This window comes from Vicugna pacos, chromosome 18 (genome assembly GCF_048564905.1).
Source record: "Vicugna pacos chromosome 18, VicPac4, whole genome shotgun sequence".
Lineage (NCBI taxonomy): Eukaryota > Metazoa > Chordata > Mammalia > Artiodactyla > Camelidae > Vicugna > Vicugna pacos.
In genome coordinates this window covers 39,499,982-39,527,409 of record NC_133004.1, presented here as the reverse complement: position 1 = coordinate 39,527,409, position 27,428 = coordinate 39,499,982, and the positions used below count along the sequence as shown (strand labels likewise).

Sequence of the window (27,428 nt, the reverse complement as noted above, 5' to 3'; positions counted from 1 at the left end):
AACTGGGAATAAAAAGGAACTTCTTTGCTCATTTAAAACCTACAAAAATCTCTATAGCAAATGTCATGATGGTGAAAATGGAAAGTTTTCCCTCTGAGTCTGGGAACAAGATAAAGATGCAGCTATCACCACTCCTATTTAACATTGTACTGGAGGTCCTAGTTGGTGAAATATGGCAAGAAGAAGAAATAAAAAAGGAGTCAAAAGGGAAATTTCACTATTCACAGACAATGTAATTGTATACAAAGAAAAGCCAAAACAACCTGCAGATAAATTATTAGACTTAAATAAGGTTGCTGGGTACAGGAGCAATATATAAATAACTTTTTGCATACAAATTAAAAAACTGAAATTTCAAAACATATAATTTACAATAGCACAAATTATTAAGTACCTAGGATTATACCTAATGAAGGATGTGCAAGATCCTTACCCAGAAAATTATAGTGTTACCGTGAGTAGTAATGTTTTGTAGTTCTCATTGCACAGATCTTGCACATCCTGTGTCAGATTTCTTCCTAAGTATTTGATATTCTTTGTGCAATTATAAATGCTGTTTTAAAAACTTCAATTTGTGATTGTTGCTACTATGTAGAAATCCAGTTGATTTTTTATATATTAATAACCTTATATCCTTCAGCCTTCTTTGTCCAGATGTCTCCTCCTTTGTGAGGCTTTCCCCAGCTCCCCTGACTTCTCCCTGCCCCTCCTCTTCAGTGTCATGTGTAGATCTTTATCCATAAACCTAACCAATTTGATTGGGGCCATTTGTTTGTGTGTCTGGCTTCCCCATCAGACTGGGAGCTCCTTGAAGCTGGGAAAGGCCCTGTCTGATCCATCTTAGGTCCACTAGGGTCCAGCCCAAGGCTCAGACTTGAGTGAGTGTCTGAGGAAAGAATGAATGGATGGGGATAGATGGATGGGTGAGTGGACAGGTGAGTAGATGGGAGGCAAGGAGGGAGAGAGGGATGAAGGGGGGAGGAAAGGATAGATGGATGAATGAATGCATGGTGAACTGTGCTTGTATTGTCACAGCAAGTGCTCATGCAGAAACTAAACCAGCCTATTTTTGTTTCTGTATCTACTGTAACTTTCTGCATGCCACAGTGAATGAATGTCACCAGTAGGCCATGGTCTTCATCAATAATATTTATCAAGTGCTTACTGCATGCTAGGCATTCTGCCAGGTTCCTTGCAGGCATCTTCTCATTAAACATGCTACATGCCTCATCTCCCCTGCCCACCCCATCCATGAAGCTCTAGCCACTTTGATCTCCTTATTGTTTCTCAAATACACTAAAGACCCTACCCTCAGGACTGTTGCACATGCGTTCTCTTCTACCTGGAACATTCTTTCCTCAGATAACTGCCTGGCTTGTTTTGTAACCTCCTTTAAGCCTCTGCTCAAATGTCATCTCTTTAGTCAAGCCTTCCCTGACCACCCTATCTAAAAAACAGCAGCCCCACCACTCTCCATCCTTCTTATCTTAACTTTCTTCATTTAACATAGCAGTCTTACTACATACTCCTTTCCATCCTCATTCTATTATCTGCATTGTATTCTAGGAAAGCACCAGGTTTGGTTAACAATAGTAATGTCATATTTATTGAGCACTACTATGTGCCAAGCAGATTGCTAACTGCTACTAGATTAATTGACTCAATCTACACAATACCCCTACAAGATAGGTGCTGTTTTTCTGAGAGGGTTTCAGTTATTTGCCCACATCTCCAAGATGCCAGCTCAGCATCCTTCCACTGCGGTCCTTCTGCTGTGGTTGAGGGACACCACAGTAGGTCTCTGTGTGAGTCTGCCCACTTGCCTGTGCTTTTCTTCTGTTTAGTTTTGTAGGCGACGCTGACAAGCTTCTGCACATCCAGATAGAAGATTCCCTAGAAGCCAACATTTCCCCCTTTTTACGCCACCTCTGCCACTTCATTGGTAAGGAGCATTCTCTAACTAGCTAGCAACTGGCCTGTGCCCAGGAAGCAGAGGGGCTGTGACACCTTGTCCACACGCCTATTGCTGATTGTGACTCTCAGGACTCAGGAGAAAAAGGTCAGGGCCCAGCCGTGCTCAGCCAGGTGCGGCCAAGCCCCAGGCCAGGCCCTTCTCCTTGGGATCCTTGGCAATATGGGCAGCCACGTATTTACCTTGGGGGCAATGGGGCCAAATAAGAGCCCCAGGCTGTGGATTGAGCGCCCTGTGTTCTGGCCCTGGCTGGATCACTGTGCCCTTTTGGGCTTGGCCAGGCCCCAGTCCTGGCATCACTGCACCTGTTGGCCTGTTGTGAAATGAGAGTGTTGCCCATCCTGGGTGCATGTGTTCATGGACGCCTGCTTTGGGCTGGGCTCTGGTGACCTGCAGGTGAATCTCACTCCGTCCTGGCCCTCTTGTCTGGTCAGTGGGGTGGGGTGGAAGGAAGACTCCAGAGCCCTTCCATTTCTGACTTCCATGATCCCCAACATGTGTGCCCAGTGCCCCTTCTGTTGTCCCACCACACAACAGTGCCCACCAGTCATTTATCTCACCAAGGGTGGAGTTTTCAATCATTCCCAGGGCTCAGGATTCCCCAAAGAGAGCAAAATCCCTGGAGAGAGTAGGTTGTGTCAGGTTAGAGGCCCACCCCAGGATGGCCTGCTTGTCACCAACACAACCCTGAGCCTGAGAAAGGCATTTTGGCCCAGAATTCCCTTATTTTCCCAGGAGATTGCCATTGTCACTTGCCTAGGAGCTGAGACTGAGACTTGCCCTGCATCCCACCATGGGATAGCAAAGCCCTGTGGCCCAAAGAGGACCCCTGTCCAGCCCCACCTCACTGGTGTGGCTCTGGGCCAATCCTTAACTGCTCTGTGCCTAAGTTTCCTTATCCATATGATGAAGCAGTTGGCCTTAATAATCTCAGTCCTCCTCCACTGATGGTCTCTGATTCTGCACTTGGTATGTTTATTTTCAGTTCTTGGGTATTACCAGCCAGCTTAGGATGCCAATTTAAATTTTCTCCCGAGCCCTCACTGGGTGAGCTTGACAGCCCCAGGGCCATCATTGAATGTGATTATAACTGATACTTGTGTGCCAGGCACTGGCCTAAACACAGTTCAAGACTGCCTTATGAGGTAGGTAGTACACTATTATCACATTTTCCAGATAAGGAAACTGTAGCTTAGAGTAACATGCCCAAGCCCCACAACCAGTACTTACTCACACCCAGGCTACACTGCCTCTGTCAGCATCCAAGTGTCGTTGGGGTACAGTCCTCTTCATCTCCGCTTGGGGAGGTCAACTGGTAGCAGGCCTTCCTGGGCTGGAAGCCTGGAGGGCCCAGAAAAGACCTTTGCATGATAATACTGAGTGCCCAGGTGTGATTCTCTCAAACTGCCAGCTAGCTCTGAGGATCTCCGCTTGTCAGGGGATGAAACAGTAAGTAGCCTAGAGATGTCATGTGACTTACCTAGGTCATGGTGTGCTGGTTATGAATTTACTGTTGGACCTACTGAGGTCAGTCATCTTATAGATCCACAGGGAAGGGGGCCACGCACAAACCCCTGTCTTTCCTTCCTTGTGTAGAAATTCACCTTGAGCTTGGCTCTGTCATCCTGGTGTTTTCCACCATGGGCATCAGTCGCAGCTGCGCAGCCATCTTGGCCTACCTTATGCACCGGAACGAGCAGACCCTGAAAGTATGTATTCCTTGGGGTCAGAGCTGCACCTGGGAGGAATGGGGCCCCAGCACTGCCTCAGGGGCCTAATTGGGGGCTGGGGGACAGGGAGGAAGAAGGGTTGGGGAAGGCTTTACCTAGCACACCATACCCAAAGGCAAGGTCTGAAGATATGGGCTAGAGACCAGAGGCTGGGAACACAGGGCAAGTCCAGGGACTCAGACTGGGCAAGGCTTCAGCCAGCCGCACCGTCTGCGTGTCCCCCATCCATCAGTCTGTCTATCAGTGTTTGTTCAGGTTCCCCAAGGGAGGTGCATTTTGGCTGCTGCCATGTACCTGTTGGCCATCTATATGTTTTCTTTGGAGAAATGTCTATTCAGATTCTTGTCCCTTTTAAAATTCAAATTGTTTCTTTGCTGTCGAGTTGTATGAGCTCTTTATATATTTTGGGATTAACCCATTATCAGTTATATTTGCAAATATTTTCTCCCATTTCTTAGGTTCCCTTTTCATTTTGTTGATGGTTTTCTTTGCTACACAGAAAGCTTTTAGTTTGATATAGTACCATTTGTTTATTTTTGCTTTTGTTGCTTTTGCTAGTTTCATACTATTGTGGTCAGAAAGATGCTTGATCTGATTTTAATCTTAAATTTGTTAACACTTGTTTTGTGGTCAAATATATGTTCTATCCTGGAGAATGTCCCATCTGCACTTGAGAAGAATGTGTATTCTGCTGTTTTTGGATGGAATGTTCTATAAATATCTATTAAGTCCACCTGTGGTCCACTGTTTCTGATTGATGTTCTGTCTGGATGATCTATTTATTTATGAAAGTGGGGTATTAAAGCCCCCTACTATTATTCTGTTGCTGTCTAATTCTCCCTTTAGGTCTATTAATATTTTGTTTATATATTTAGGTGCTCCTATATTGGGTGCATAAATACTTATAAATGTTATATTCTCTTGTTGGATTGACCCCCTTATAGTGACCTTCTTTTGTCTCTATTATAGTCTTTGTCTTAAAGTCTATTTTTGTCTGAATAAATATAGCTACCCCAGCTTTCTTTTGGTTTTCACTTGCATGAAATATCTTCTTCCATCCCTTCACTTTCAGTCTGTATGTGTCCTTACATCTGAAGTTATTAAACCACCACTTTTACATTAGATTATTTTGAATTTTCCTATGTATTTACCTCTCTTAGTGAGATTTATACTTTCATATATTTTCCAGTTACTAATTAGTACCCTTTCATTTCAGCTTAAAGAATCCCCTTTAACATTTCTTGCAAGGCCTAGTGGTGAAGAACTCCTTCAGCTTTTGATTGTCTGGAAAACTCTTTATCTCTCCTTTAATTTTGTAGGACAACTTTGCCAGGTGTAGAGTACTTTTTTGGTTGGCAATTTTTTTCTTTAAGCCCTTTGAATATATGATGCCCTCCTGGCCTGCAAAGTTTCTGCTGAGAAATCTACTGATAGTCTTATGGGAGTTCCCTTGTACATAATAAGTTGTTTTTCTCTTGCTGATTTTAGGATTCTTTTCTTGTCTTTAACTTTTAACAGTTTAATTATAATGTTTTAGTGTGGGTTTCTCTGGGTTCATCTTATTTAGATTCACTGGGTTTTCTGGATCTGGAAGTCTGTTTCCTTCCCCAGGATAAGGACGTTTTCAGTTATTATTTCTTCAAATAATTTTCCTGTCCCTTTCTCTTTTTCTTCTCTGGGACCTCTATAATGTGACTGTTGGTCCTCTTGATGTCCCATAAGTCCCTTAAGCTATCTTTCACTGTTTGTAATTATTTTTTCTTTTTTCTACTTTGAATGAATGAGTTCTACTGTCCTGTCTTTGTTTGCTGATCCTTTCTTCTGCTTCATCTAGTCTGCCATTGACTTCTTCTATTGTATTTTTCAGTTCTGTTATTGTGTTCTTCAGCTCTGTGATTTATATTTTATACTTACATTTTCTCTCTCTTAGTTGAGTTTCTCACTTTATTCAGGCATTTTTCTGACCTTGGTGAGTATCTTTATGATTGTTATTTTGAACTTTTTATCAGGTATATCACTTATTTCCATTTTATTAAGGTGTTTTTGTGAGGTTTTATCTTTTTATTTCATTTGGAGCGTATTCCTATGTTTCTTCATTTTCCTTGACTCTCTATGTTGGTTTCTGTGTATTAGATAAAACAGTCACCTCTCCCAGTCTTGAAGGAATGGCCTCATGTGAGAGATGAACCTTATGGTTCAACCCTTTCCTAGCTCTTGGCTATCTCTCAAACCTTTGTGTTTGTAACTGTCCAAGCAACTTACTTTGTTCTTAGTGGTTCTCAGTAGTTGAGGATATATTAAGACTTGTCAGCCTCCCAAAGGGAAGAATCTCAGTCTGCACCTAGATTCAGGCTGATTGGAAGCTGGAACCTCAGGCAGCAGCTTTTGAAGTACATTTTCCGTCAACAAGGCACAAAGGCTCCAGTTTCTCTACACCTTTGCTAACACTTGTTTTCTTCCTTCCTTCCTTTTCACAGTAGCTATCCTAATGGATTTGAGGAGGTATCTCACTGTAGTTTTGATTTACATTTCCCTAATGATTAGTGATGTTGAGCATCTTTTCAGGTGCTTATTGGCCATTCATATATCTTCTTTGGAGAAATGTCTATTGAAGTCCTTTGCCCATTTATTAATTGGGTTGTTTTTGTTGTTGAGTTTTAGAAGTTTCTTACATAGTTTTTATATTAACACTTGAATATATATCCAGATATAAATCAGATATATGATTTGCAAATGTTTCCTTCCATTCTGTGACTTGCCTTTTCACTCTTTGATTGTGTCTCTCTCTTTTTTTTTTTTAAATTGAAGTATAGTTGATTTACAATGTTGGGTTAATTTCAGGCATATGTCAAAGTGATTTAGTTATATATATTATATATTATAATATTATTATATATATATTTCAGATTCTTTTCCATTATAGGTTGTTACAAGATGATTGTGTCTTTTGATGCACATTTTAAATTTTGATATAATCCAGTCTATTTATTTTTTCTTTTATTGCCTGTGCTTTTGGTGTCACATCCAAGAAATAACTTCCAAATCCAATATCATGAAACTTTTCCCCTATGTTTTCTTCTGAGGGCTTTATAGTTTTAGCTCTTACGTTAGGTCTTTAATCATTTTGAATTAATTTTTGTACATAGTGTAAGGTAAGGGTCAACTTCACTCTTTTACATATGAATATCCAGTATTCCCCATACCATTTGTTGAAATGGCTGTTCTTTCTCCATTGAATGGTTTTGGCACTCTGGTTGAAATCATTTGACTATATCTGTGAGCATTTATTTCTGGGATGTCTATTTCTATTCAGTTGGTCTGAATGTCTGTCTTTATGCCAGTATCACATTTTTTTGATTATTAAAATTTTGTAATAACTTCAAAGGCTTGAAATTAGAAAATGTGAGACCTCCAACTTTCTTTTTCTTTTTTCATGATTGTTTTGGCTATTCAGGGATTCCTTGAGATTCAAAATAAATTTTAGGATGGATTTTTCTGTTTTCTGTAAAAAATGCTTTTGGGATTTTGATAGAGGTTGCATTAAATCTTTAGATCACTTTGGGTAGTATTGACATCTAAACAATATTAAATCTTCTAGTCCTTCCATGGTATGTCTTTACATTTATTTATGTCTTCTTTAATTCCTTTCAGCAACATTTTGTATTTTTCAGGGTGTAAGTCTTTCACCTCCTTGGTAAAGTTTATTACTAAGTATTTTATTCTTTCAATGAAAGTATTTTATTCTTTTTGTTTTTTCTTTTTAATTTTTAATGGTACTGGGGATTGAACCCAGGACCTTGTGCATGCTAGGCATACACTACCACTGAGCTGTTTCCCTCTCGCCTTTTGATGCTATTGTAAATGGACTTTAATTCTTAATTTCCTTTTTAGGTTGTTCATTGTTCGATACACAACTGATTTTGAATGTTGATTTTGTATCCTGCAACTTTGCTGTATTCATTTATTAGTTCTAAAGGTTTCTGTCTTTAATCTTTTAAGGTTTTCTATATATAAGATCATAAAGTTTATGTCATCTGCAAAATTTTACTTCTTCCTTTCCAGTTTGGATGCCTTGCTTTTCCTTTTCCTTTCCCTTTTTCCCTTCCCTTCCCTTCTCTCTCTCTTTCTTTTTTCCCCCCTCCTTTTCTTTCCTTTCCTTTCTCTTTCTTTCTTTCTTTCTCCCTCCCTTCCTCCCTTCCTTCCCCTTCCTTCCTTCCTTCCTTCTTCCCTCCCTTTCTTTCTTTCTTTCTTTCTTTCTTTCTTTCTTTCTTTCTTTCTTTCTTTCTTTCTTTCTTTCTTTCTTTCTCTTTCTTTCTCTCTTTCTTTCTCTCTTTCTCTTTCTCTCTTTCCTTCCTTCCTTCCTTCCTTCCTTCCTTCCTTCCTTCCCCCTTAATTTCTCTGTAGGACTTCCAGTACAATGTTGAAAAGAAGTGGTGAAAGCGGGCATCCTTGCTTTGTTTCTGATCTCAGAGGAAAAGCTTTCACTTTTTCACCATTGACTATGATGTTTCTTTTCACACATGTGGACTTTTCACATATGACCTTTATTATGTTGAGGTAGTTTCCTCCTATTCTGTGGTTTATTGAGGCATTGCTTTTTGCCTTTTCCTTTTTCCTTTGTCTTCAATCCAGATAGACCAGCTGATCACCTTCCTTCACGTAATAACCCTTTCTGCATTTTAGGGTGGATGCCTGATGGAAGGCAGCTTCAGTTTTCCTTATTCAGAGAATTTGCCCAAGTTCCCTTCCTTTTTATTAATTTCTCCACTCACAAGGCAAACGTTTGTTGAGGTAGCACTGAGTGTCAGGCATGGGCATGGTGCTTTCCTGTCCACGGGAGGTTTCACATATGTTGTCTCAGCCTTCATAGGAGCCATCTGACATAGGAATAATTTCTGTCTCTATGTTCAGAAGCAGAGATGCAGAGAGGGCAGAGCCAGCTCCTACAACTCCTTACCCTAATCTATTAACCCCAGGCGGCTGCTATTTTTATGTCCTGCCCTTAAGCCATGGTCCTGACTCCTGTGCAAGTACCTCCTGTCCCTCTTGAGCTCTAATCAAGGTAGAAAGGGCCCAGGTCCAATCCTGAAGTTTGCTTTCTCTCCATGGGTTCACAGAGGTCCTGGGCCTACGTCAAGAAGTGTAAAAACAACATGCGTCCAAATCGGGCCTTGGTGGCTCAGCTGTCAGAGTGGGAGAAGGTCATCCTTGGAGACGTCATCACAGACATCTTGGATCCACTCTACTGATCTTCTCTGTGGCCCAGCTGTGGGTCTAGAAGAACCTGGCTTGGAGGCTTCTTGTGGGTAGTGGGCCAGGGTGTGTAACCAGGTTGTGGAATGAGAAGGCCTTTGCTGCCTGGAGCCTTGTGTCAGCCTCCCTGATTCTTCCCAGGTTCCTCATTCACACCACCAGCAGGTGTGCTCTGCTGAGACTCAGTGAGAATCCCCATCCTTGGGGCATCCTGGACCACCCCACTGCACTCCTGAGGGTGCCTCTGGAGGAGCATCTGGCTGCCAGAGCAGCTGTCCCTCATGTCCCCTATGATCTGGATCCTTTGGAGGCTGCCTGGTGGGAGCTCCAAGGGTTCCCCCAGCCTTGTGTTGGGCCACAGTGGGTGTCACGATGCCTGCCCATGGGCAGAGATCCCCCAGCCCCAGAGATGCCAGGCCCAGCCTTGGCCCAGGCCCCAGGCTTCATAGCTATGAGAGGCTCCTGGCACAAGGGCACACTCTTGCCTCATCCCCAGTCTCAGTGCTCTTCTCTCTTCCCAGTGGTCCACCGCCTGTACAGATTTCCTTTCCTTGCTCCCAACTCATGTCTGCCTGGCTATATTCACCAAGAAGAGATTCCTACCCTCCCATCCATCACACCCAGGTTTTTAGAACTTCCACAGGTCTTGAAGGGTGTTTTCCGCAGAAAGCATTTCTGAATGCTGGCAGCGCACACAGAACAAGCCTGGAGTCAGGAGAGGGTACAAAAGGACTGATGGAGAATTTAGGATGTCAGTCCATGTTCATTCAGCAAATATTCCCTGCCACCTGGGTGGGGCTGAGGACCAAGAGATGAACACTATGTCGCCTCCTAGGATTCTCTGCAGAGGGTTGAAGGAGTACATCCCCGCCCCTGGTGCCCCAACAGACGCCCAAACGCTCAAGAAGTGGGGTTTTGCCAGAGGGATAAGGGCTTTTCAGGTAGTGCAGGCTTTAGTCAGGACCTGAGCTGGAGCAGAGCCTGGGAGGCTGCAGAGTGATGGCTTAGGGATCCCCTGGTAGGCAGGGCAGAGCCATTGGAAAGTTTTCAGTAGGGACAAAGTGGGGATTAGCCTTGTGTTTTACTTAGGGCAGTGTGGTGTGAAGGGACAGTAATAGTGAACTTGGAGATAGGGAGACAGTAAAGAGGCCCCTGTAAAAATCCAAGTGAGAGAAGAGGCTCAGAATCATCCTCCTCGCAGAAGTGTAGCTTCTCAAGGACGAAAGTGAGGCAGGTTGTCCCCTCCCTGGGCCTTGGTTTACTCCCAGCACGACAGGCAAGGACACTGCTGGCTGCACCACGCGGTTGGCACGACCCCTGGAGCCCAGGGTAGGGGCCACCTCCTCCCTCCGGGCCCCGTACCGCCCACGGCGAGCGGTCCTCAGCGCACGTGGCCCCGCCCAGGCCCCGCCCCTGGTCCGGACTGGCTCGGGCAGGGGGCGGGGCCAGAGCACTCACTGCTCCAGGCCTTTTCCCATTGGTAGTCGTGGCGGCGCGAGCCCGGAAGCGGACAGGGGCTGAGGCGGCGGAGGCGGAGGCGCCTCGGGCCCGCCGGGGTTGCGGCGCTGTCCTCGGCTCTGGTCGTCCGGCCCGCGGCCCGGCAGCAATGCATCCCCCTCCTCCAGGCCCGCTGGGCGACTGCCTACGGGACTGGGAGGAGCTGCAGCAGGACTTCCACGGCATCCAGGTGAGCCCTGATGCGGACTCCTATTGGTCCCGAGCCATGTCTGTCTGGCTTGGGGTCAGAGGTCGGATGGCCCCGGGTCAAGCGGCGGGGACCTCGGGGTCAGCGGTCGAGGACCTTGGCGTCGCTCCCGAGGGCAGCGAGGCCCAGGGTCCTGGTGTTCCCGGCTGGACCCTCCTCTTGGCCTCAAATGAATGTCCGGCGGCTGTACGTTTCACTAGCGCGGCCGCCGCGACCCCAGAGTGACCACACTGACTCGGGTGAACCTCGGGCCTCCCTCGGGAGCCTCGTAAAGAGGCGCGACTCCAACCCGGTCTCCTCCCAGGAGAGTCCGAGCAAACCCGGGCCAGTATTGAGTCAGTCACTGACCAGATATACCGAGGGCGCCGGCCGGGCCAGTGCTGTTAGCAGCGTCTTCCTCACCCCCGGGCTGAGCTGTCTGGGCTGAGTGCGGCTGGGGAGCCCGGCCTAGGCCAGGGGAAGTGGTGTTTAGGTGAAGCCCCTTGCCTGGTTGGGTGAGGCTCATCCAGGGTGAAGGACAACACCTACCCAGACAGGACCACGTGGCTGCTGCAGAGAATGAGGGGAGAAGTGGGTGGGCAAGACCCTGCCAAGAGACCTCATGGGCCTGGCTGGGACTGGAGTCTCTCTAAGACCAGTGGAAAGCCAGGGGAGGAACTGTCTAGATCTGACTTGAATGGGCCACTGTGCTGTTCTATGGAGATGCTGAAAGTAGAGGTTAGTGGCTGGGGGTAGGCTGAGGTGGCATATGCTGGGTTCTGAGGGGTGTGGTGGCCCCTCCTAGGCATGAGAAACAAGGCTCAGACAAGGTAGAGCCCATGCCAGCTGGACACTTGATCAGCCCTTTGCCTCCCTTGGACTGGTTCCAGTCCTTCCCTGTTCACATTGAAGCCTGGTTGCCCCCTGGCTTGGCCAAGCTGCCACCATTAGTGCCTCTCCCTAGAGTCCTGAGCAGAGGAGACCTAGTCTCTTAACCTGGGTGCCACTGTTCCGGCCTCAGTCTCTGCCTGACCTTCCTCCCACTGCCCCTTGCCCAGTCTTCAGGCTGTTCCTTCTCAATACTTACCACCGGGGCAAAGTGCTCTGGAAAGCCTTGGGCCAAAGGTGCAAGGGGAAGGGTAGAGGAATGGTCTTGTAGCAGGAGGTCCAAGGGCTGATGACCTTTTACCTGGGGGTAAGTTGCTGGGAGTGCCAGAGCAGCAGGCATCTTGGAAAACCCAGCTCCCCCTGCATTTGCAGACTGGATGGGCAGGAGGATCTGAGAGGACCAGGGATGGCTTTAAGCTGCCTGCTTGGTCCAGAAGGTGGACCTGTGGGCCTAGAATCCAGACTCAGGATAGAACAGAGAGGGGTGGGAACAACTAAGGACTGAGACTAAAAATCTTCAGAGAACTAGTCTGTTTCTGGGACAGGGGTGCTGTGGGGGCTTCTGGACTTGCAGGAAGAACCCTGTCTCCTTGCCTGCCTTGGAGAGAGTAACCTCAGGGAGTTCCCTGGGCTGGCACAGCTGGCTGCTTCCTTTCCTGCTGAGACCCTCCCAAGGAACTCTGGGGGAGTCTGCCCTGCCCCCTGCCCAGCAGGCTCTGGCTCAGGGGCCCCCTAACCAGCCTGAGCCTTCCCCCTACATGGTCCCCAGGAGACCCACCGGCTGTACCGCCTGAAGCTGGAGGAGCTGACCAAGCTGCAGAACAACTGTACCAGCTCCATCACTCGGCAGAAGAAGCAGCTCCAGGAGCTGGCCCTTGTCCTGAAGAAGTTAGGACCTAAACCCCCATACTCCCATCCCCCCATCCCTCCTCATCCCCCTATACTCCCTGGCCTCGGACTGTGGGTAGGTGTCTGACCTGGTGAGGTAGGGAGTAGCTGACTCTCGGGTGTCCCTGGGCATGGCTTCTCCCCTCTCTGGGCTGCATTTGCTCTCCTGCCCCACAGGTGTCAGGTGTGATACATGGCTCTGATTCTGGCTTCTATGGTCCCAACTGCAGATGCAAACCCTCCCTCCCGTCAGAGGCCGAGGAGGCCGCACAGGAGCTGGAGAACCAAATCAAGGAGCGACAAGGCCTCTTCTTTGATATGGAGGCCTACTTGCCCAAGAAGAATGGGTGAGACTCCTTCCCCAAGCTCTCAGTTCACAGCCACTCCTAGGAGAGAGGCCTGAAGCATGGTCTTCCTCTGCTTGGTCATTCAGTCAGAAAATGTTGCCTGGACCCTCTTTGGGCTGAGCAGTCAGGCACAGTCTTATCTTAGAGACAGCCTGAGTGACAGTAACAGCTCACTGCAATGGGTGTTTTTTGGGGCATGTACAGAGAACGGGGGGAGCACAGAGAGGGGCACCTAACCTGCTTGGGAGGTCACAAAAAGCCTGTTGGAGTAGGTGATGCCTCAGCTGAGTCATGAAGGATAAAGAGGAGTAAGCCAGGCAGACGTGGGAAGCTGGAAAGAGCAGGTGTCCCGGCCAGACCTTGGGGTGGGAGGCGAGAGGTTTCAATGATACCAGAGGGGGAGCCGACCTGCAGAGCTTCCTGGCTCAGTGGGCAGGGGAGAGTGACAGGTCAAATAACGCACTGAGGTCAGCTGCAGTCACCGAGGGGGACGGCAGGAGAGAGGGCAGAATCCTAGGCTTAGGGAAGAAAATCCAGCAGAGATGGCAGGCAGCAAGACAACTGGGAGAGAGCATGTCCCAAGAAGGAAGCAGTGGCCAGTAGCCCCAGATTAGATTGGCCTGGGGCAGGGGGTGGGTGGGCAGGCAGTCAAATGCAATATGGATGGGGAAATGTCTCCTGGAAGTCAGGGTGACCTTGGAGAGAACCACTTGACAGGAGGGTTGGGGTGGAAGTTGATATTGGGGATAATAACCAAAATGCTGAGGAGACAGCCAAGTTTAGGCCATGCCTCGAAGGCCTGGCTGTGAGTGGAAGGAGAAACTAGTAACTAGAACTCGGCATGAGGGTTGAGGGCTGGCTCTTGCTCGGATGTATGTGTAACTTTGTACATAGGGAAGATGTGAGCGTATCAAGCTGCCGAGGAGTGGGGCCAGCCGAGGGAGACCCAGAAGAGGTGCACGAAGCTGTGGAGGGAAGTCCCTGGAGATGGGAAGGAAGTCCCTGTCATTTGGGATGGGAGGATGAGGAGGCAGGCAGGGAGATGTCACCTGCCCAGAGAGGGACGGGATGGAGGATATGGGAGTCGGTTGGACAAGGCCACCGCTGGGAGTGGGAGAGGGAGCTCATGGCGATGCTGAGAGGCAGCCTGGCAGCCTGGCAGCCTGGTCTGAGTCCCCGCTGTGCCCCGTCATCTCTCTGCAGCCTCAGGCAGGCCCCGGAACCACTCTGAGCCTGTCCATGTGACTTGAATGTGAACTGGAGCCCATATGGGTGCAGCTGCTTAGTTCATGACTATGATCTTCTGTCACCTCTTGGAGTTTCTCTGGCCAAGAAAGATGCGCTTAGCTGGTGGGGGTGATGGCCATGCAAGGAGCTGGTTGGTGGTTACGGGGTTGGCCAGAAAGTGGTTGACGTGCCATTAAGTAGGGCTTCGGGACTCAGCTGGCTCAGGGAGGGAGGGAGACCAGAGTCAGGAGGGCCTTGGAGCCTAGTGAGAGAGAAGGTTCTTCTGGATGGGAGGCTGGGCACTCAGGGGTCAGAATATGACCAGGTTTCCGAGGAGGCCCTTCTGGGTTGGCAGGAGGTTGTGCTGTGGTCGTTGGGTGTGGGTTGTTGCAGTGGACTTGGGGGCCGCGGGTCATTGGAGGTGGCAGGAACTGGAGGGCAGGTGCTGGACGGTGATCGCGCACGTAGGTGTTGAGTCACTGCCCAGGCCTACAGGGGCCATCTGAGGTGTGGGCCCTGCTGCCATGTGGTGGGAGAGCCGGGCTGCCCTTGAGCCCCTGAGGTGGCGAGATCGGTTGTGGACAAGGCAGGGCTGGTCTGTTGATTTACTCGGGAGCAGGCAGGCAGGAAGTCCGGGCATCACTGTTTCCATGGAGTCAGTCTGCAGGTTCCGCGGGGTCAGACCTCTAAGCCGAGGCCTTGGGGAGGCCGGGTCGGGGTGGGGCTCTGTGCCCTCTGGCTGCCCTCTCATTCAGAGCCTCTCCTCACCTGGTGCCCCCTCCCCTAGGTTGTACCTGAGCCTGGTTCTGGGCAACGTCAACGTGACACTCCTGAGCAAGCAGGCTAAGTAATTTGTCATCAGGGGCTGGGCCTCAACCCTACTCTCCGGCCCCCCAGGTCCCTTCCCTGTGCCCCAGCTTCCCTGGCTCAGCTTGGGGTTCAGGGCTGCTCCCCCATGCGGGCCCCATGCCACCCACAGTGATGTGTCTGGGGGTGTGGGTGGCCCCCTCCAGCATCCCAGCCTGCCCCACAGTGTTTGTCCCACACCCCCAGGTTTGCCTACAAAGACGAGTACGAGAAGTTCAAGCTCTACCTCACCATCATCCTCATCCTCATCTCTTTCACCTGCCGCTTCCTCCTCAATTCCAGGTGGGTGTCTGCTGCACAGCGCTGCACGCTGTGCCCTTGCCAGGCTCAGACACCAGCCCTCTGTACCCCTCCCCAGGGTGACAGACGCTGCCTTCAACTTCCTGCTGGTCTGGTATTACTGCACCCTGACCATCCGTGAGAGCATCCTCATCAACAACGGCTCCCGGTGGGCGAGGGCCGGGCCCGGGCTCCTGGGACGGTGTGGGGACCCAGGCCCAGGCTCCTAGGGTGGTGGGGGGACCCACACTGCAGCTGCCCTAGAGTGGGGCGTTTGCCATGGCCCCTGAGAAGCGGGAATTGGCTGGGGTACCGGTTTCTTCCCACTTCAGCCTCACTTCCTGTCCCTGAGCACTGATTCTGGGGGCTGAGGGGACAGGAGTGATGGCGGCTTCCTGATGCAGGATCAAAGGCTGGTGGGTTTTCCATCATTACGTGTCCACGTTCCTGTCAGGAGTCATGCTGACATGGTGAGTAGGCTGGCTTGGTCCCAGGGCCTTCAGCGGAGCCGGAGCAGGGAGAGATGGCGTCCCCGAGCCCTCACACCTCTCTCTGCTCTCTGCCTTAGGCCAGACGGCCTCATGTACCAGAAGTTCCGGAACCAGTTCCTGTCCTTCTCCATGTACCAGAGTGAGTGTCTCAGAGGTCCCCGCCCAGCTCCGGACTGGCCCCTGGGGAGGGTGGGGAAGGGACCGGGGGCTCCAGCCCAGTCCTGATGCTCCCTCGGCCCCAGGCTTTGTGCAGTTCCTCCAGTATTACTACCAGAGCGGCTGTCTGTACCGCCTGCGGGCCTTGGGCGAGCGGCACACCATGGACCTCACTGTGGGTGAGTTGGGCGTGGCCATGCTTCTCTGGACTCTTGATGGGGGAGCTGGAAGGGGACGTCCTTTCCTCTTGACCTGGGTCTGAGTGACAGGTCCGTCTCTGTCCCTGCTGTGCCCCTGCAGAGGGCTTCCAGTCCTGGATGTGGCGGGGCCTCACCTTCCTGCTGCCCTTCCTCTTCTTCGGACACGTAAGTTGTACCTGTGTCCCTGTCCCCCTGGCTGTCCATCCCCAGCCCTGGTTACAGCTGGGACTGTTCTACTGTGTAAAAAGCCCCTCCCTCACAGTTCTGGCAGCTTTTTAACGCGCTGACACTGTTCAACCTGGCCCGGGACCCCGAGTGCAAGGAGTGGCAGGTGAGCCAGGGCGCCTGGAGAGGACGCGGGGAGGGCTGGCCCAGCTTCCGTCCTAACTCTGCTTCCTCCCCCAGGTGCTCATGTGCGGCTTCCCCTTCCTCCTCCTGTTCCTCGGTAATTTCTTTACCACCCTGCGGGTTGTACACCAGAAGCTCCACAACCAGCAGCATGGGAGCAAGAAAGAATGAGGCGGGACCTCGCCCTGCCTGCCAGCACAGCTCCCTACCACACCCCTGGCCCGGAAGGGGCTTTGGTGCCCCATGTGTTGAGTGGGTCAGGGCTCCCCTCGTCTGAGAGGGTCTCATCTGCTCTCCCCTGGGTTTTGTGGGCTCTGTGGGCCCTGAAGGTGATGCAGACCTGGGCCTGTCCCTGCCCTGCGGGGAGCTGGGGGCCAGCGGCCTCAATAAAGGACGAGAGGCTCGGAGTGGCTCAGTGTATGTTCTCCTGCAGGTACGGCAGGGGCACGGGCTCTGTGCTGCCACAGTACTGGGTCTTGGGGCTCCTGTGCTGCTGGTCTCTCCGGGGTCTGAGTTAAGGACGCTCACGTGGAGGCCCCTAGATCTGTGTAAGCAATGCCAGGCAAATACAGAAAGCAGAACTTTATTCTAAGGGCCAGAAGTTATTTAAAATTATTTACACTCATTGAAAATCATGTGGAGGGGCGAGACCCCACTCAGCTGAGAGGAGGAGCCCCTTCTTTTTGGCCCCCAGAGGTCTGAAGTGTTCCCAAAGCACCAGCCCAGGCACCCTTGGCCACGCAGCCTGGGGCTGGCGGGTCCGGAGGGCACATCTCAGGCCTGGAGCAGGGCCTGCCTCCTGGGACAGAGACTGGCAGAAGGGAATAAGGAAAGTGATTACATGGGGAAGCAAGTCTGTAGGGTGTGAGGGGCAGGGCGGAGCCAGGCAACCCCTAACTCCAAACGTCCAGGGAGTAGCGGCCCTTGGTCATCAGCTTCTTGACATAGTCCACGGCCTGGGTGTGCTCCATGGCCCCCTGCTCGGCCACAATGTCATAGAAGGTGTTTTGCACGTCCCTCGCCATGTTCCGAGCATCCCTGGGGGCAGGAAGGAGGTGGCACTGGGGGCCAAACAAGGCCCCCCCCTCCACACACACACACGCACACGCAGGCAGGCCGAACCCCAGCCTCTGCCCTCACTCACCCGCAGACGTAGATGTGGGCACCCCCGTCATGGATCAGCTTCCACAGATGCTCCTTGTCCCTCTTCAGTAAGTGCTGCACATAGACCTGGGGGACCAGGGGCGCCTGTGAGGAGGGCCAATCACACCACCCCCTGCACCCCAGGCGGCCTGCTCGCAGCCTCACCTTCTGGGGCTGCTCCCGGGAGAAGGCCACGTTGAGCTGGGTGAGGGCGCCATCCTTGTGGAACTTGGCCAGCTCCTCACGGTACAGGTAGTCCTCGTCAGAGCGGCGGCAGCCATAGTACAGCAGCGTCTCCCCCACCTCCTTGCCTGGGACATCACAGCTAGAGTGAGCCTGGAGCCCCCTGCCCCCGTCCCAGCCCGGCCCTGGCCCCACCACTCACCCTGCTGCTGCAGCCAGGCCCGCTCTTGGATGAAGCCCATGAAGGGGGCGATCCCAGTGCCGGGGCCCACCATGATGACAGGCGTGGTGGACTTGAAGGGCAGGCGGAACTGAGACTTGCGCACGAACATGGGCACCAGGGCCCGGCGGCCGTTCTCCCCGGCTGGCTCCTTGGCCCGCAACCAGCTGGTGGCCACGCCCTTGTTGATGCGGCCAGACTTGGTTTCATACTCCACGGCCACGGCACAGATGTGCACGGAGTTGGGGTGGACCTGGCGGGGACAGGAGTGAGTGCGGCCGTGTGCCCGAGGCTCCTGCCCTCCTTCCACCCACCCTGTCATGGGGTCCCTGCTCAGGGCCTCTTCAAACCCTTCAAAGCACCCAAACCTCCTCAAAGACCCCTTTCAGGCAGCTTTCCTGACCAGCTCTTGGCACTGGGGCCGGAGAGCAGTTTACAGTCTTACATTCCAGCCAACAGGATACATAGCCCAGGAGTCTTGAGCGCACTGCCCCAGACACTTGGGCAGAGCAGGGGCAGTGGTCCAGGGTCTCTTGACACCTCTGAGGAGCCAACACTCTGTCTTCTATAAGCAGGCGGGCCGAAGCCCCCACCTTGGAGGACGAGGCGATGGAGTAGTAGCGGGCCTGGAGACGAGGCAGCAGCTCACACAGGTGGTCGATGGGGGGCCGCAGGGACGGGGAGTCCTGCAGGATGGCCAGGATATGCCTCCGGGCCTCCACCACCCAGCTCAGGTACAGCTCCTGGAGAAGACAGAGATGGAGGTGGGGCACGGGTGAGGGGGCCCCGGGTCCAGGGGACAGGGCTGAGGCGGGGCCCAGGCAGCAGGGGGACGGGTGGGAACTGCAGTGTAGGGCTGAGGCGGTGGCACTCTGGGTGCCAGGTCTACCTTGCCCTCGCCCGAGGAGGAGGCCATCTTGCGCAGCTGCTCCTGCTCCGAGGGCTCCGAGGCGTACTGGGCCAGCTCATAGAGCACATTGGTGCGTGGCGGGTTGGTGATATCCAGGTAGTAGGTGAGGGCCGTGCGGTAGGAGGTGGGGCATGGGAACGGGTGCTTCTTGTTAGATTCCTCTGCAAGGAGAGGGCAGGCAGGCTTGGGGTCAGCGGCCACAGCTGAGATGGGCCGTGTATCACGGGATGGGGGTGGGTGAAACCTCAGGAAGCAGGCAGCCCAGCTGGCACTGGAAGCAAGGCCAGGCTTTTCTCGTCTTTTCTTGGGCTTGGGGCAAAGCCTAAGGCCTTCGGCCAGCCTCGAACTGTAGGCCTGACAGTCTTCCTCACAGGTGGGATGGTGGGGGGGGGGGGGAGGCCTGGCAGTCACTCTTTATCCAGGAGAATCTGAGCCCCTGCGGGGGCCCTTGCCCTGCCAAGAGCTGCTGTGAGAGGGTTTCACGGGCAGAACTTCCCAAGTGGGTCCTGCCTGCCTGTGGGCTGGGCCTGGTCCACAGTAGGGGCTCCTATAAGGTGCCAATACTGAGCCTTCAGCTGTCACAGCAGGGCCACCTCCAGGTCAGTTTTTATGCTTGGACACAAGTGGAGGTCGGTGCATGGGACACCCAAAGGCCAAAGTTTTGGGGTAGCATCCTGTACACTCAGGTCCAGCTGCCGGCACAGGAATCCCCCCACCCCTTGCGGGAGCCTTCCGCTGCCACAGTCAACAGGCCGGCTTTCCTGACCCCTCCCCACAACCAGGCTCAAGCAGGACTGGGCCCAGGAGTAAGTCCACCTCTTAGAGGCATGACTACAGGGGCATTTATTCCTGTGCACAAATGAGCCCCGCAGAACCTCAAGAGGGTGCCGAACACACGCAGAGGAGAGGGCCTGGCCCAGGACTTCAGGGGTTTGCATCTATTTTGGGGAGGAGTTTGAGCTTCTTACTGAAGTATGACCTACATACAGTGTACAAGTCACATGTGCAAACTGAACTTCCTCACATACCCAGCACCCACATCAAGGAACAGGTGTTCCTAGCACCCCAGCACCCTCTTCTGCGGGTCCAGGAACCAGGGCTCAGGCCTCGCACTACAGGGGCAGGTGTGGGTGCCTTTTCTAAAGCCCCACTTCTGCCTTGACTTCTGAGCCTCCACAGTCTTCTCTCAGAGCAGCTCTTGGCAGTGAAGGGCTCCCCATGAGGGCTCAGATTCTCATGTGGGGAGGGTGAGCACCAACTACCCCCGCTGGCCCCAGCAACATCCCACCTCTGATGGCACAAAAGGCACGCCCCCTAGAGTGAGAAAGACAGGCCCACGAGTGCACTGCTGCACATCCACTGCTTGGCACCGTGAATTCTGGTATCGATCAGCCCCCTTTTGTGTTGCTCCTCTTACGAGCTGACTCTAAAGCTGGTGAGAAGCAGCAGCCGGGCCGGGGCACCAAGGACAAGAGTGAGTGGGACAGGACCTGGCGGAGCTGGGCTGCAGCTGGACCCCAGGTTGGTGGACAGGGAGGGTGCCGAGGGGTTCAGAGCGAGAGGCTCAGGCAGCCCCTGGGAGGCCTGGGCAACCCTGCGTCATGTCAGTGCCTCTTGCACTCTAGGCACCCTGAACGGACCCAAAGGACTATTAGGATCACTGACTGATCCCCAAGTTCACAGGTGAAGAGATGGAGGCCCTGGAGCTGGGAGGCAGCCTTCAGTGGCCAGCTGTGGCCCTCTTCCCCACAGGACGTGACGCTGGGTGGGCAGCCAGTGCTGGCTCTGTCTCCAGGCACCCCCACCTCTAGGGAGTATCCCTCTCAAGGGACAGTGCCAGACCCTACAGGTGCTTTTGCCCCCTGCCCCCCGAGTTTGTTTCAGAACCTGTAACTCTGGGGTCTCGGCTGTAAGGGCCTGTAGGGCACCAGGCTTTAAGCCCAAGCAGAAGCTCTGCGAGCCTGGCCAAGGGGCCCACTCCCACCAGCCGCCTCACGCCCGGCAGGCAGGGAGGCCTTGGTCCCAAGACTCACCGTCGAGATTGTTCAGGGACATAACGACGTCCAGGTCGGCACCTAGGATCTCACCAAGCTGGCTGACCAAGGCAGAGTCGTTGGCCGGGTAAACGGCCACATGGTCCCCAGATTCATACCTGGGGGAGATGCGAGGCTTAGGAGGAGGGGAAGATGGCTCTGAACCTGAACAAGAGGCCTGAGTGCTGGGTTTGGGGAGTGGGTGGTGGAGCTGGTACCTGATTTTGGAATCTGAGATGTCTAATTCCAGGTGCATGAGGTGTCGCTCAGTTCCCTGGTTCAGCTTCCGATTGGTGGTGACGACAGCCAAGAATGGGTTCTTGGCATCAAAGGGGCTGGGTAGAGAGGGCAGCTCAGTGACTGGCCAGGTCTTCAGTCTGATCTCCCTGTCCCCAGGGACCCTTCTGGCCACATAGAACATGGGGAACCTCAAAGGCCCCAAGGAAACCTCTCCAATTAGGTAAAGGGTTCTCCAGCCCAATCCCAGGAAATGCTCCCAGCACCCATCAAGGTGGCAGAGCTACGTTATCAGTGTCCCTATTTACAGACATGGAAACTGAGGCTGGTTCCTAAACACCTGGGGGACCCTCCACACTCTGTACCCACTGTGGGGGCTGAGCACCAGGAGGACCAGGCCCTCGAAGGTGGCTCCCCAAGACGGAATGTGCCTGGGTCCTGAGTGACTGTGGGGCAAAGCTCCCTCCCACCACACGCCCTGGCCTGTACATGAACAGGAGAGAAACTTCCACCCTGTGAAGTCACTGAAATGTCCAGCTTTCCTACAACGGTTACAGCAGGGCTGCCAACAGGGGGGCCGCTGGTCTCAAATGCCGGTGTTTCAAGGCACCTGCAGGCATCTGGGTGACGCTCAGGGGCACATCAGGGGCCCAAAAGATGAACACAATGTTTTTGGACAAAAAGTTCATATATTGAGGCAGATTTTAAGGAAGTGAGCCCTTTTGCCAAAGTTCAGCCTAGACCCAGAGCTGAACTCTCTATGTTCTGGTCCGGGGACTGGTGGGCATCCCCCACCCAGGGTATTTACAGGGAAAGATGTCAGAGCAAATTAAGTACAAACTGAGCAAGTGCCAGTCTCCCCAAGGCTGCACCCTGGACTGAGAGACCACCAGGAGCAGACGGGTCCCCAGGGCCCTGGGCTTGGAGCAGCCTCCTGTCTCTCCCTGCTCTGGGCCTCATGCCCTCCTGTGAGGTGCAGATGGAGATGTGGGTGCGCCCACCCACGATCACTCCTGGATGAGGGTAGGGATAAGGAAGCCCCATGGGATGAGGTCTGAAAGGAAAGGCCCTGCGGGGACACACAGGATGGCCAGCTGTCTGCCATCCTGGGCATCTGAGACAGCCTGGCCCCCAGCCACATTCTACTCACGGTTTCTGGTTCTCGTAGCTCTTCAGACGGCCCATCTCACCCACATACACCTTGGCTGCTTCTATGTCTGGGTGGACTACAAGCTCATACTGGCGAATGCTGTAAAGGGGAGACCCAGGATAAGGCCAGGGGCTGGGAAGGGGGCCAGGAGGCTCCGGGGGTGAGGTGAGGGGGGTCCCAAGACAGGAGGGAGTGAGACTGTGAGGAGACAGGATGTGTCATGAGGGGAGGTGTGCATGGCCAGATATGACCTATAAGGAAGGACATGCGTGAGCATGGGAGGTAGGGGAGGGGCCGACACAGTGCAGAGAGGGCTGAGGAGCCTGGGGTCGCCAGGCCTGAGGCGCTGCTGTGAGAAGGTGAGGAAGACGTGGGCCTGGGCCTCTCCCATACCCTGATGGAGCCTCCTCTGGCCCCGGCCCCACTGCACCCACCAGGCCAGCCTCCACTGCGGAAAGCATCAGCTACAGCCCCGCCCACCTGTAGCACACCCTCACCTGGACTCCTCTCCAGTAGCTTCCACCCCAAAGTGCTCGCACACGGCCGGCCAGAACTGCTCTCGCCATGTGATGAAATCCTCTTCCAAGCTGGGGAAGAGAGGGGATGAGCCAGGCCCCAGGAAGCCCAATCGTGGAAGTAAGACCCCAAGTGGGGCTGGCTCCCCAACAGCCTGGGCGTCCGATGGGGCTGCGAGGCAGCTCAGACTCTGGCCCCTGTTCCCCAAGCTTGAGGGTTCATTTCACATCAGCCCACCCAGTGTTGTAACCCAGGGCATCAGGAAGCATCCAGAGGGTCTGCAGGAACCACAGGCGGCTCCTATCTGAGCTGGGGAAGCCGTGGGTGGGGGGTGTGTGACTAAGCAAAGGGGTCAACCTCCCTTGTGCTGAGGCAGGCCTTGGAGTTGCGCTGACCCTGTGTCTCTGCCCTCCTCTCCTGTACCCCAGCCAGTCTGAATCTGGCTCCTGACACATGACAGCTGGAGTGGGGGTGCCGGGGTGGGGCTCGTGGGGGGGCACTCACTTCCCATCGTCGTCACCCAGCCCCAGCTCATAGATCCGCTGCGCTCCAAGCTGCTCCAGCCGCTTGTCCACATACTTGCCCATGGCATTGAAGTGCTCGTAGGTCTTGTTCCCAAGGCCAAACACCTGTGTGGATGAGAGGTCTGTGGTCAGCGGAACCTGCTAGACACCTCGCACCCGCTGGTGGCTCTGTTTCAGTGACCAGCAGCCCAGGCCCCTCCACAGCCACCTCGGCCTCGACCCTGGAGGTAGCAGGGCGCTCACCCCACCACTCTCCTCGCCTGGCTGATCTTTGTCAGCCCACCCCTCCTTTCTTGCCTTCAGCCTCCAGCAGCAAATGCCCCCGGAGCAGACTGAGGCGGGGACACAGGAGGAGAAGTCCTTAGTGCCAGGCCCGGGCGGAAGAGAGGGCTGTCCTGTGAGCAGCCTTCCCGGGTTCCCTGCCACGAGCTGCCTGCCAAGGCCCTTAGATCGAAGGCCCCATCCCAGCACCGCGACCCACGCCGGCTGATCACAATGAAGTGGGGACTGGAGGACTCCCTCTCAGACGTGGGGTTCCAGAGGCCACCACAGGCCACCGGGCGACTCACCGCATACTTGACTCCAGAGAGGTCCACGTCCGTCTCCTGGAGCCAGTCGTAGAAGTCCTGGGCATTGTCAGTGGGGTCCCCCTCACCGTAGGTGGCCATGCAGAACACTGCCAGGGCATTCTCGATCTCCGGAAGGCTGCTGAGGTCGGCCTGGAGGGACAAGGTCAGGGCCCAGCCCAGCGATCATGACTGGGTCTGCTTTGGGTCTGTGCTCCCAATACGGGTGCAGACCGGCAAGTCCAGGGTTCGAGTGGATGGAGTGCGTTTCAAGAGCAAAGGCAACAGCAGGTCCAGAAGAGCACAGGTGAGTGTGTGGGGTACTGACAGGCAGAAGCAGGCTGGGTTCCGGGCCATGAGCTGGCCTTTGGAACACAGTTCCCTGGGCATCAGCCCTGGGCCACGGCGGGAGAACCTGACGGTCCCACAAGGAACCTGGGGCACAGGAGGACCTAGGCTCGCACGAACTCCTAAGCAACTGTCTGCCAACTCGAGACCCAGGGCCAAAGATGGATGGGTAGTGGTGCCCATCCCCAAGGCCAAAGGCAGGGGAGTAGGTGGGGGTGGTTTGGTTTGAGAGATGGAGTGGCACACGCGGGAAGAAGCTGGCACTCAGGAGAGAGTGGTTCTAAGGGAAAGTTCATTTGTCATGTTGTTGGAGTAGCAACAGCCTGTGTGATGACTGACAATGACCTCAGCAAGGGACAAGCAGGAGGGCAATTTCCTGGGGGCATCTTCCCAGAACCACATGCTCTCCACCAGCCTCGCCCCTCCTGCTTGCGTAAGGATCACTCCCCCTTCCTGTCCACTGCCTGCACTTGGGGCCGCTGGCCTGGCTGCCCCAGAAACCGGCAAGCAGACTGCTGGAAGGTTCTTGCACTTTGGAGAGCCATAACCGGCAAAGGTTAGGACGAAGGAGCCAATGCCAGGAGGAGAGTGAGCAAGGTGAGCCTACCTCCCACCCCCACGGCCCTCAGAGCCAGGCTGGGTCAGGTGGGTGGGGAACTGGGGACTGACACTGCAGACAGTCCTGTGTGGCTCAAAGGAGCCACGTGTGGAGGATGGCTGACAGGAGGAGGGAGGGCTCCTGCAGCTCCAAATGGGGGCCTTTCCCCCAATTCTCAGGCTCTCCTGGCCCCTTTCCAGGCCCGGACACATGAGTTTACAGCCTCATTTCAAAGCCCAGCTGAAGGGTTCCCAGGGATGGCCTGTTCAACTCCCTCGTCCCTCATCTGTGGACGAGGCAAGGAAGGCTCTCAGTGGGAGGCTCGCCCAGGGTCACGGGCAGTAAGGGCAGAGCGGGCTTAGAGCCCAGATTCCCCCGACTCCTCAATCCAGCTCCTGTGTCACTGCAGTTTGGGGAATGGGAACAGTTTCTCTCCTGACCTGCTGAGACCGTTTCATTTTTTAAGCCGCACCTAATCCACCAGGTGCCCCAGTCCCTTCTGCTTGCACCTGCCCAGCACTTGTAATGCCCACAGTGCGAGCAGTGCTGGGAGCACACGTGCACACCTGGGCCAGGTGTTCTTAATGTCCTTAAAACCGGGGCCACCTGGCTACTGGAACAAATGACAAGAGACACCCACTCCTGTCTGTCCCTTGGGAAAACTCAGCCCTTTAAGTGTCTCCATGATCCAGACATGACTTCCTTAATGCTCTGGAACAGCACTGTTGGGGAGGAAGGGGCTCACCAAGTCATACTCCTCAGGGTCCGCAGCCATGCCCCGCATCCCGTAGCGGTGGGCGTCCTTGGACAAGCGGTTGGCAAACTCCTCGGCGGTCCCCGTCTGGGAGCCGTAGAACACGATGATGTTCCTGCCCTAGGGACGGCCAGACACACGGGGTCAGGAAGGGGCCAAGAGCCACAGGTGTCACTGGAGACTCCAGGGGACCACAGGGGTAGGTGGGCCCCTCAAGGGCACCTTCTTTCCTTCCTGCTTTACGTCCTTTCTAAGTCACTCTGGGACTAGCATCTCACTGCCACAGCCACTGCAGCGGACGGGGTCAGAGGCCACCCAGTTGACTCCAGTCGGAGCCGTCAAGATAAATCCTACGCACACAAGCTGCTCAAAATCACGCTTTGGACAGATTTTTAAGTGACATGTGAAAAAAGCAGAAATAATGTTCAGTGAAAAAAGAAGGTGACCAAAGACTATGTATAGCATAGTTCAGTTTTGTCATATACCTCCACACATATGTATACGCGTGTATTTTGTTTGTGCATGTATTTGTATAAAGGAAAAGATGGGCAAGAAATATACCAAGAATCTCCAAATGGGGGATTATGGGTGAGTTTCTCTGGGTGTTTAGACAACGAATACATATGCTTTATACAAACCCAGAGAACAGGGAGAGGTACCGCATGGACTGGCTGGGAGGCTCTTCACCCTCCCCTCCTCCTACAGAGCCCTCTGCTGCAGCTCTGGAAAAGCCCGAGCTCTATTCCCTGGGCTCCTTGCAGCCAGGGATGCAGCAAATTAGGTCCAGGCAACTGAACGTGCTTTTGTAGATCTGAGAGGTGCAAGCGAGGCACAGGCTGCCTTCCAGTCCCTTTATAGATAGGAGGTTTCTCTGCAGCAGCCTTTCCAGTGTCCAAAATGCATAGGGGGGTCTCTGGTTTTACACCGAGCCCTAACTGATAGGTACAAATGACACATAAAATGTAGGACTTACAATTGCTGTTAAGCGTTCTCACAGCTTTTACATTTTCTGGATTTTCTACAAATCATTTTAAAATCATTTAAAAAGAATTTTATAATAATCACTATAGAAACTACTTAATAAAGAAGAAAATGCTTATGAAATCAGGTTAAGGGAGCAAAACAGGATATAAAACAGTAGCTAACTATTGATGGTCCAGAAATCATAGGAATAGTAAAATGGACTAGGGAAGTTTTACACGACAAAACCAAACACACACACACACACAAAGTAAGCTGAATTATACACAAACTAGTAACTGAGAAAAATAATTTTAACTCACATCACAGACAAGGGGTTAATCTTTGAGTAATTTTAAGGGGTCCCTAAGAGAGATCAATCCCAACAGAAAAAAACAGCAAAAGATTTGAACAACGAATTGATTTAAAAAAATGCCATTGTTACATGAAAATTTGCTTAAACTCATTCATAAGAAAAATGCAGATTAGAACTACACAGAGAGAGCATTTTTTCTAATCTAGAAAACTGGCAAAATCCCAGCCTTTGCTAAAAACTGTTGGCAAGGCTGTGGGGAACAGGTTTCCTCACACACTGCTAGTGACAGTGCCCTGGGGTGACCCCTATTGGGGTGCAATTTGGCAACTTCTATCACAAATGCATACTCCTTTTGATCCAACAATTCCACTTCTGGGATTTTACTGTATTTGCAAATGTGCAAACTGATCTGGATAGTCACAGCAGCCTCGTTCATGAGAGCTAAAGATTAGAAATACTCTAAGTGCCTGTCAACAAGACAGTGTTAAAGTCAGTACTTGTGGCCACACATGGAATCATGCAACTATAACAAAGAATGGGGAGGAATAAATGGAGAGTTCAAGATTTGCAGATACTAATTAATATACTATATAAAATAAACAACAAGTTTATACTATATTGCACAGGGAACTATATTCAA

General features: G+C 52.8%; 3 protein-coding genes across 12 annotated transcripts in view; 2 read left to right on the top strand and 1 right to left on the bottom strand.

The window, feature by feature from the left end:
* The window catches only part of STYXL1 (serine/threonine/tyrosine interacting like 1), a 47,530-nt gene extending 38,465 nt beyond the window's left edge, over positions 1 to 9,065 (top strand). For all 5 annotated transcript variants that reach the window (XM_006201391.4, XM_015236976.3, XM_072943131.1 and 2 more), the window contains 3 exons: positions 1,845 to 1,942; positions 3,569 to 3,681; positions 8,820 to 9,065. In XM_006201391.4, coding sequence (XP_006201453.1) covers positions 1,845 to 1,942; positions 3,569 to 3,681; positions 8,820 to 8,951 — 343 coding nt within the window. In that variant the 3' untranslated portion in view covers positions 8,952 to 9,065. The remainder of the gene's footprint in view (positions 1 to 1,844; positions 1,943 to 3,568; positions 3,682 to 8,819) is intronic.
* A 1,363-nt stretch (positions 9,066 to 10,428) lies between these two features.
* TMEM120A (transmembrane protein 120A) lies at positions 10,429 to 16,737 on the top strand. Of its 3 annotated transcripts, none has more exons than XM_072943129.1 (12): positions 10,429 to 10,642; positions 12,297 to 12,491; positions 12,593 to 12,762; positions 14,777 to 14,836; positions 15,043 to 15,138; positions 15,215 to 15,304; positions 15,540 to 15,605; positions 15,704 to 15,765; positions 15,869 to 15,961; positions 16,083 to 16,147; positions 16,245 to 16,313; positions 16,388 to 16,737. In XM_072943129.1, exons 1-12 carry the CDS (start codon positions 10,562 to 10,564, stop codon positions 16,499 to 16,501), a joined length of 1,161 nt encoding a protein of 386 aa, XP_072799230.1. In that variant the 5' UTR covers positions 10,429 to 10,561; the 3' UTR covers positions 16,502 to 16,737. The 3 variants fall into 3 exon arrangements, with proteins under 3 accessions (XP_072799230.1, XP_006201452.1, XP_072799229.1); XM_006201390.3 differs by having other exon boundaries at positions 10,430 to 10,642; positions 12,297 to 12,415; positions 12,646 to 12,762; XM_072943128.1 differs by lacking the exon at positions 10,429 to 10,642 and adding an exon at positions 10,868 to 11,377.
* Positions 16,738 to 16,897: 160 nt separating this feature from the next.
* Positions 16,898 to 27,428, bottom strand: part of POR (cytochrome p450 oxidoreductase) — a 52,676-nt gene continuing 42,145 nt past the window's right edge. For all 4 annotated transcript variants that reach the window (XM_015236975.3, XM_015236974.3, XM_072943126.1 and 1 more), the window contains 13 exons: positions 25,504 to 25,632; positions 23,816 to 23,965; positions 23,227 to 23,351; positions 22,704 to 22,793; positions 22,207 to 22,305; positions 21,038 to 21,154; positions 20,820 to 20,938; positions 18,766 to 18,947; positions 18,470 to 18,619; positions 17,859 to 18,129; positions 17,639 to 17,784; positions 17,475 to 17,560; positions 16,898 to 17,368 (listed from right to left, as the gene is read on the bottom strand). In XM_015236975.3, coding sequence (XP_015092461.1) covers positions 17,224 to 17,368; positions 17,475 to 17,560; positions 17,639 to 17,784; positions 17,859 to 18,129; positions 18,470 to 18,619; positions 18,766 to 18,947; positions 20,820 to 20,938; positions 21,038 to 21,154; positions 22,207 to 22,305; positions 22,704 to 22,793; positions 23,227 to 23,351; positions 23,816 to 23,965; positions 25,504 to 25,632 — 1,809 coding nt within the window. In that variant the 3' untranslated portion in view covers positions 16,898 to 17,223. The remainder of the gene's footprint in view (positions 17,369 to 17,474; positions 17,561 to 17,638; positions 17,785 to 17,858; positions 18,130 to 18,469; positions 18,620 to 18,765; positions 18,948 to 20,819; positions 20,939 to 21,037; positions 21,155 to 22,206; positions 22,306 to 22,703; positions 22,794 to 23,226; positions 23,352 to 23,815; positions 23,966 to 25,503; positions 25,633 to 27,428) is intronic.

Excerpts from the sequence above, each read along its gene's own strand:
- TMEM120A (XM_072943128.1), top strand. The coding sequence starts at position 11,219 with ATGAGGGGAGAAGTGGGTGGGCAAGACCCTGCCAAGAGACCTCATGGG. Across the intron at positions 14,837-15,042 it reads CTCCTGAGCAAGCAGGCTAA|GTTTGCCTACAAAGACGAGT; the intron begins GTAATTTGTCAT and ends CCACACCCCCAG. Across the intron at positions 15,139-15,214 it reads CGCTTCCTCCTCAATTCCAG|GGTGACAGACGCTGCCTTCA; the intron begins GTGGGTGTCTGC and ends ACCCCTCCCCAG.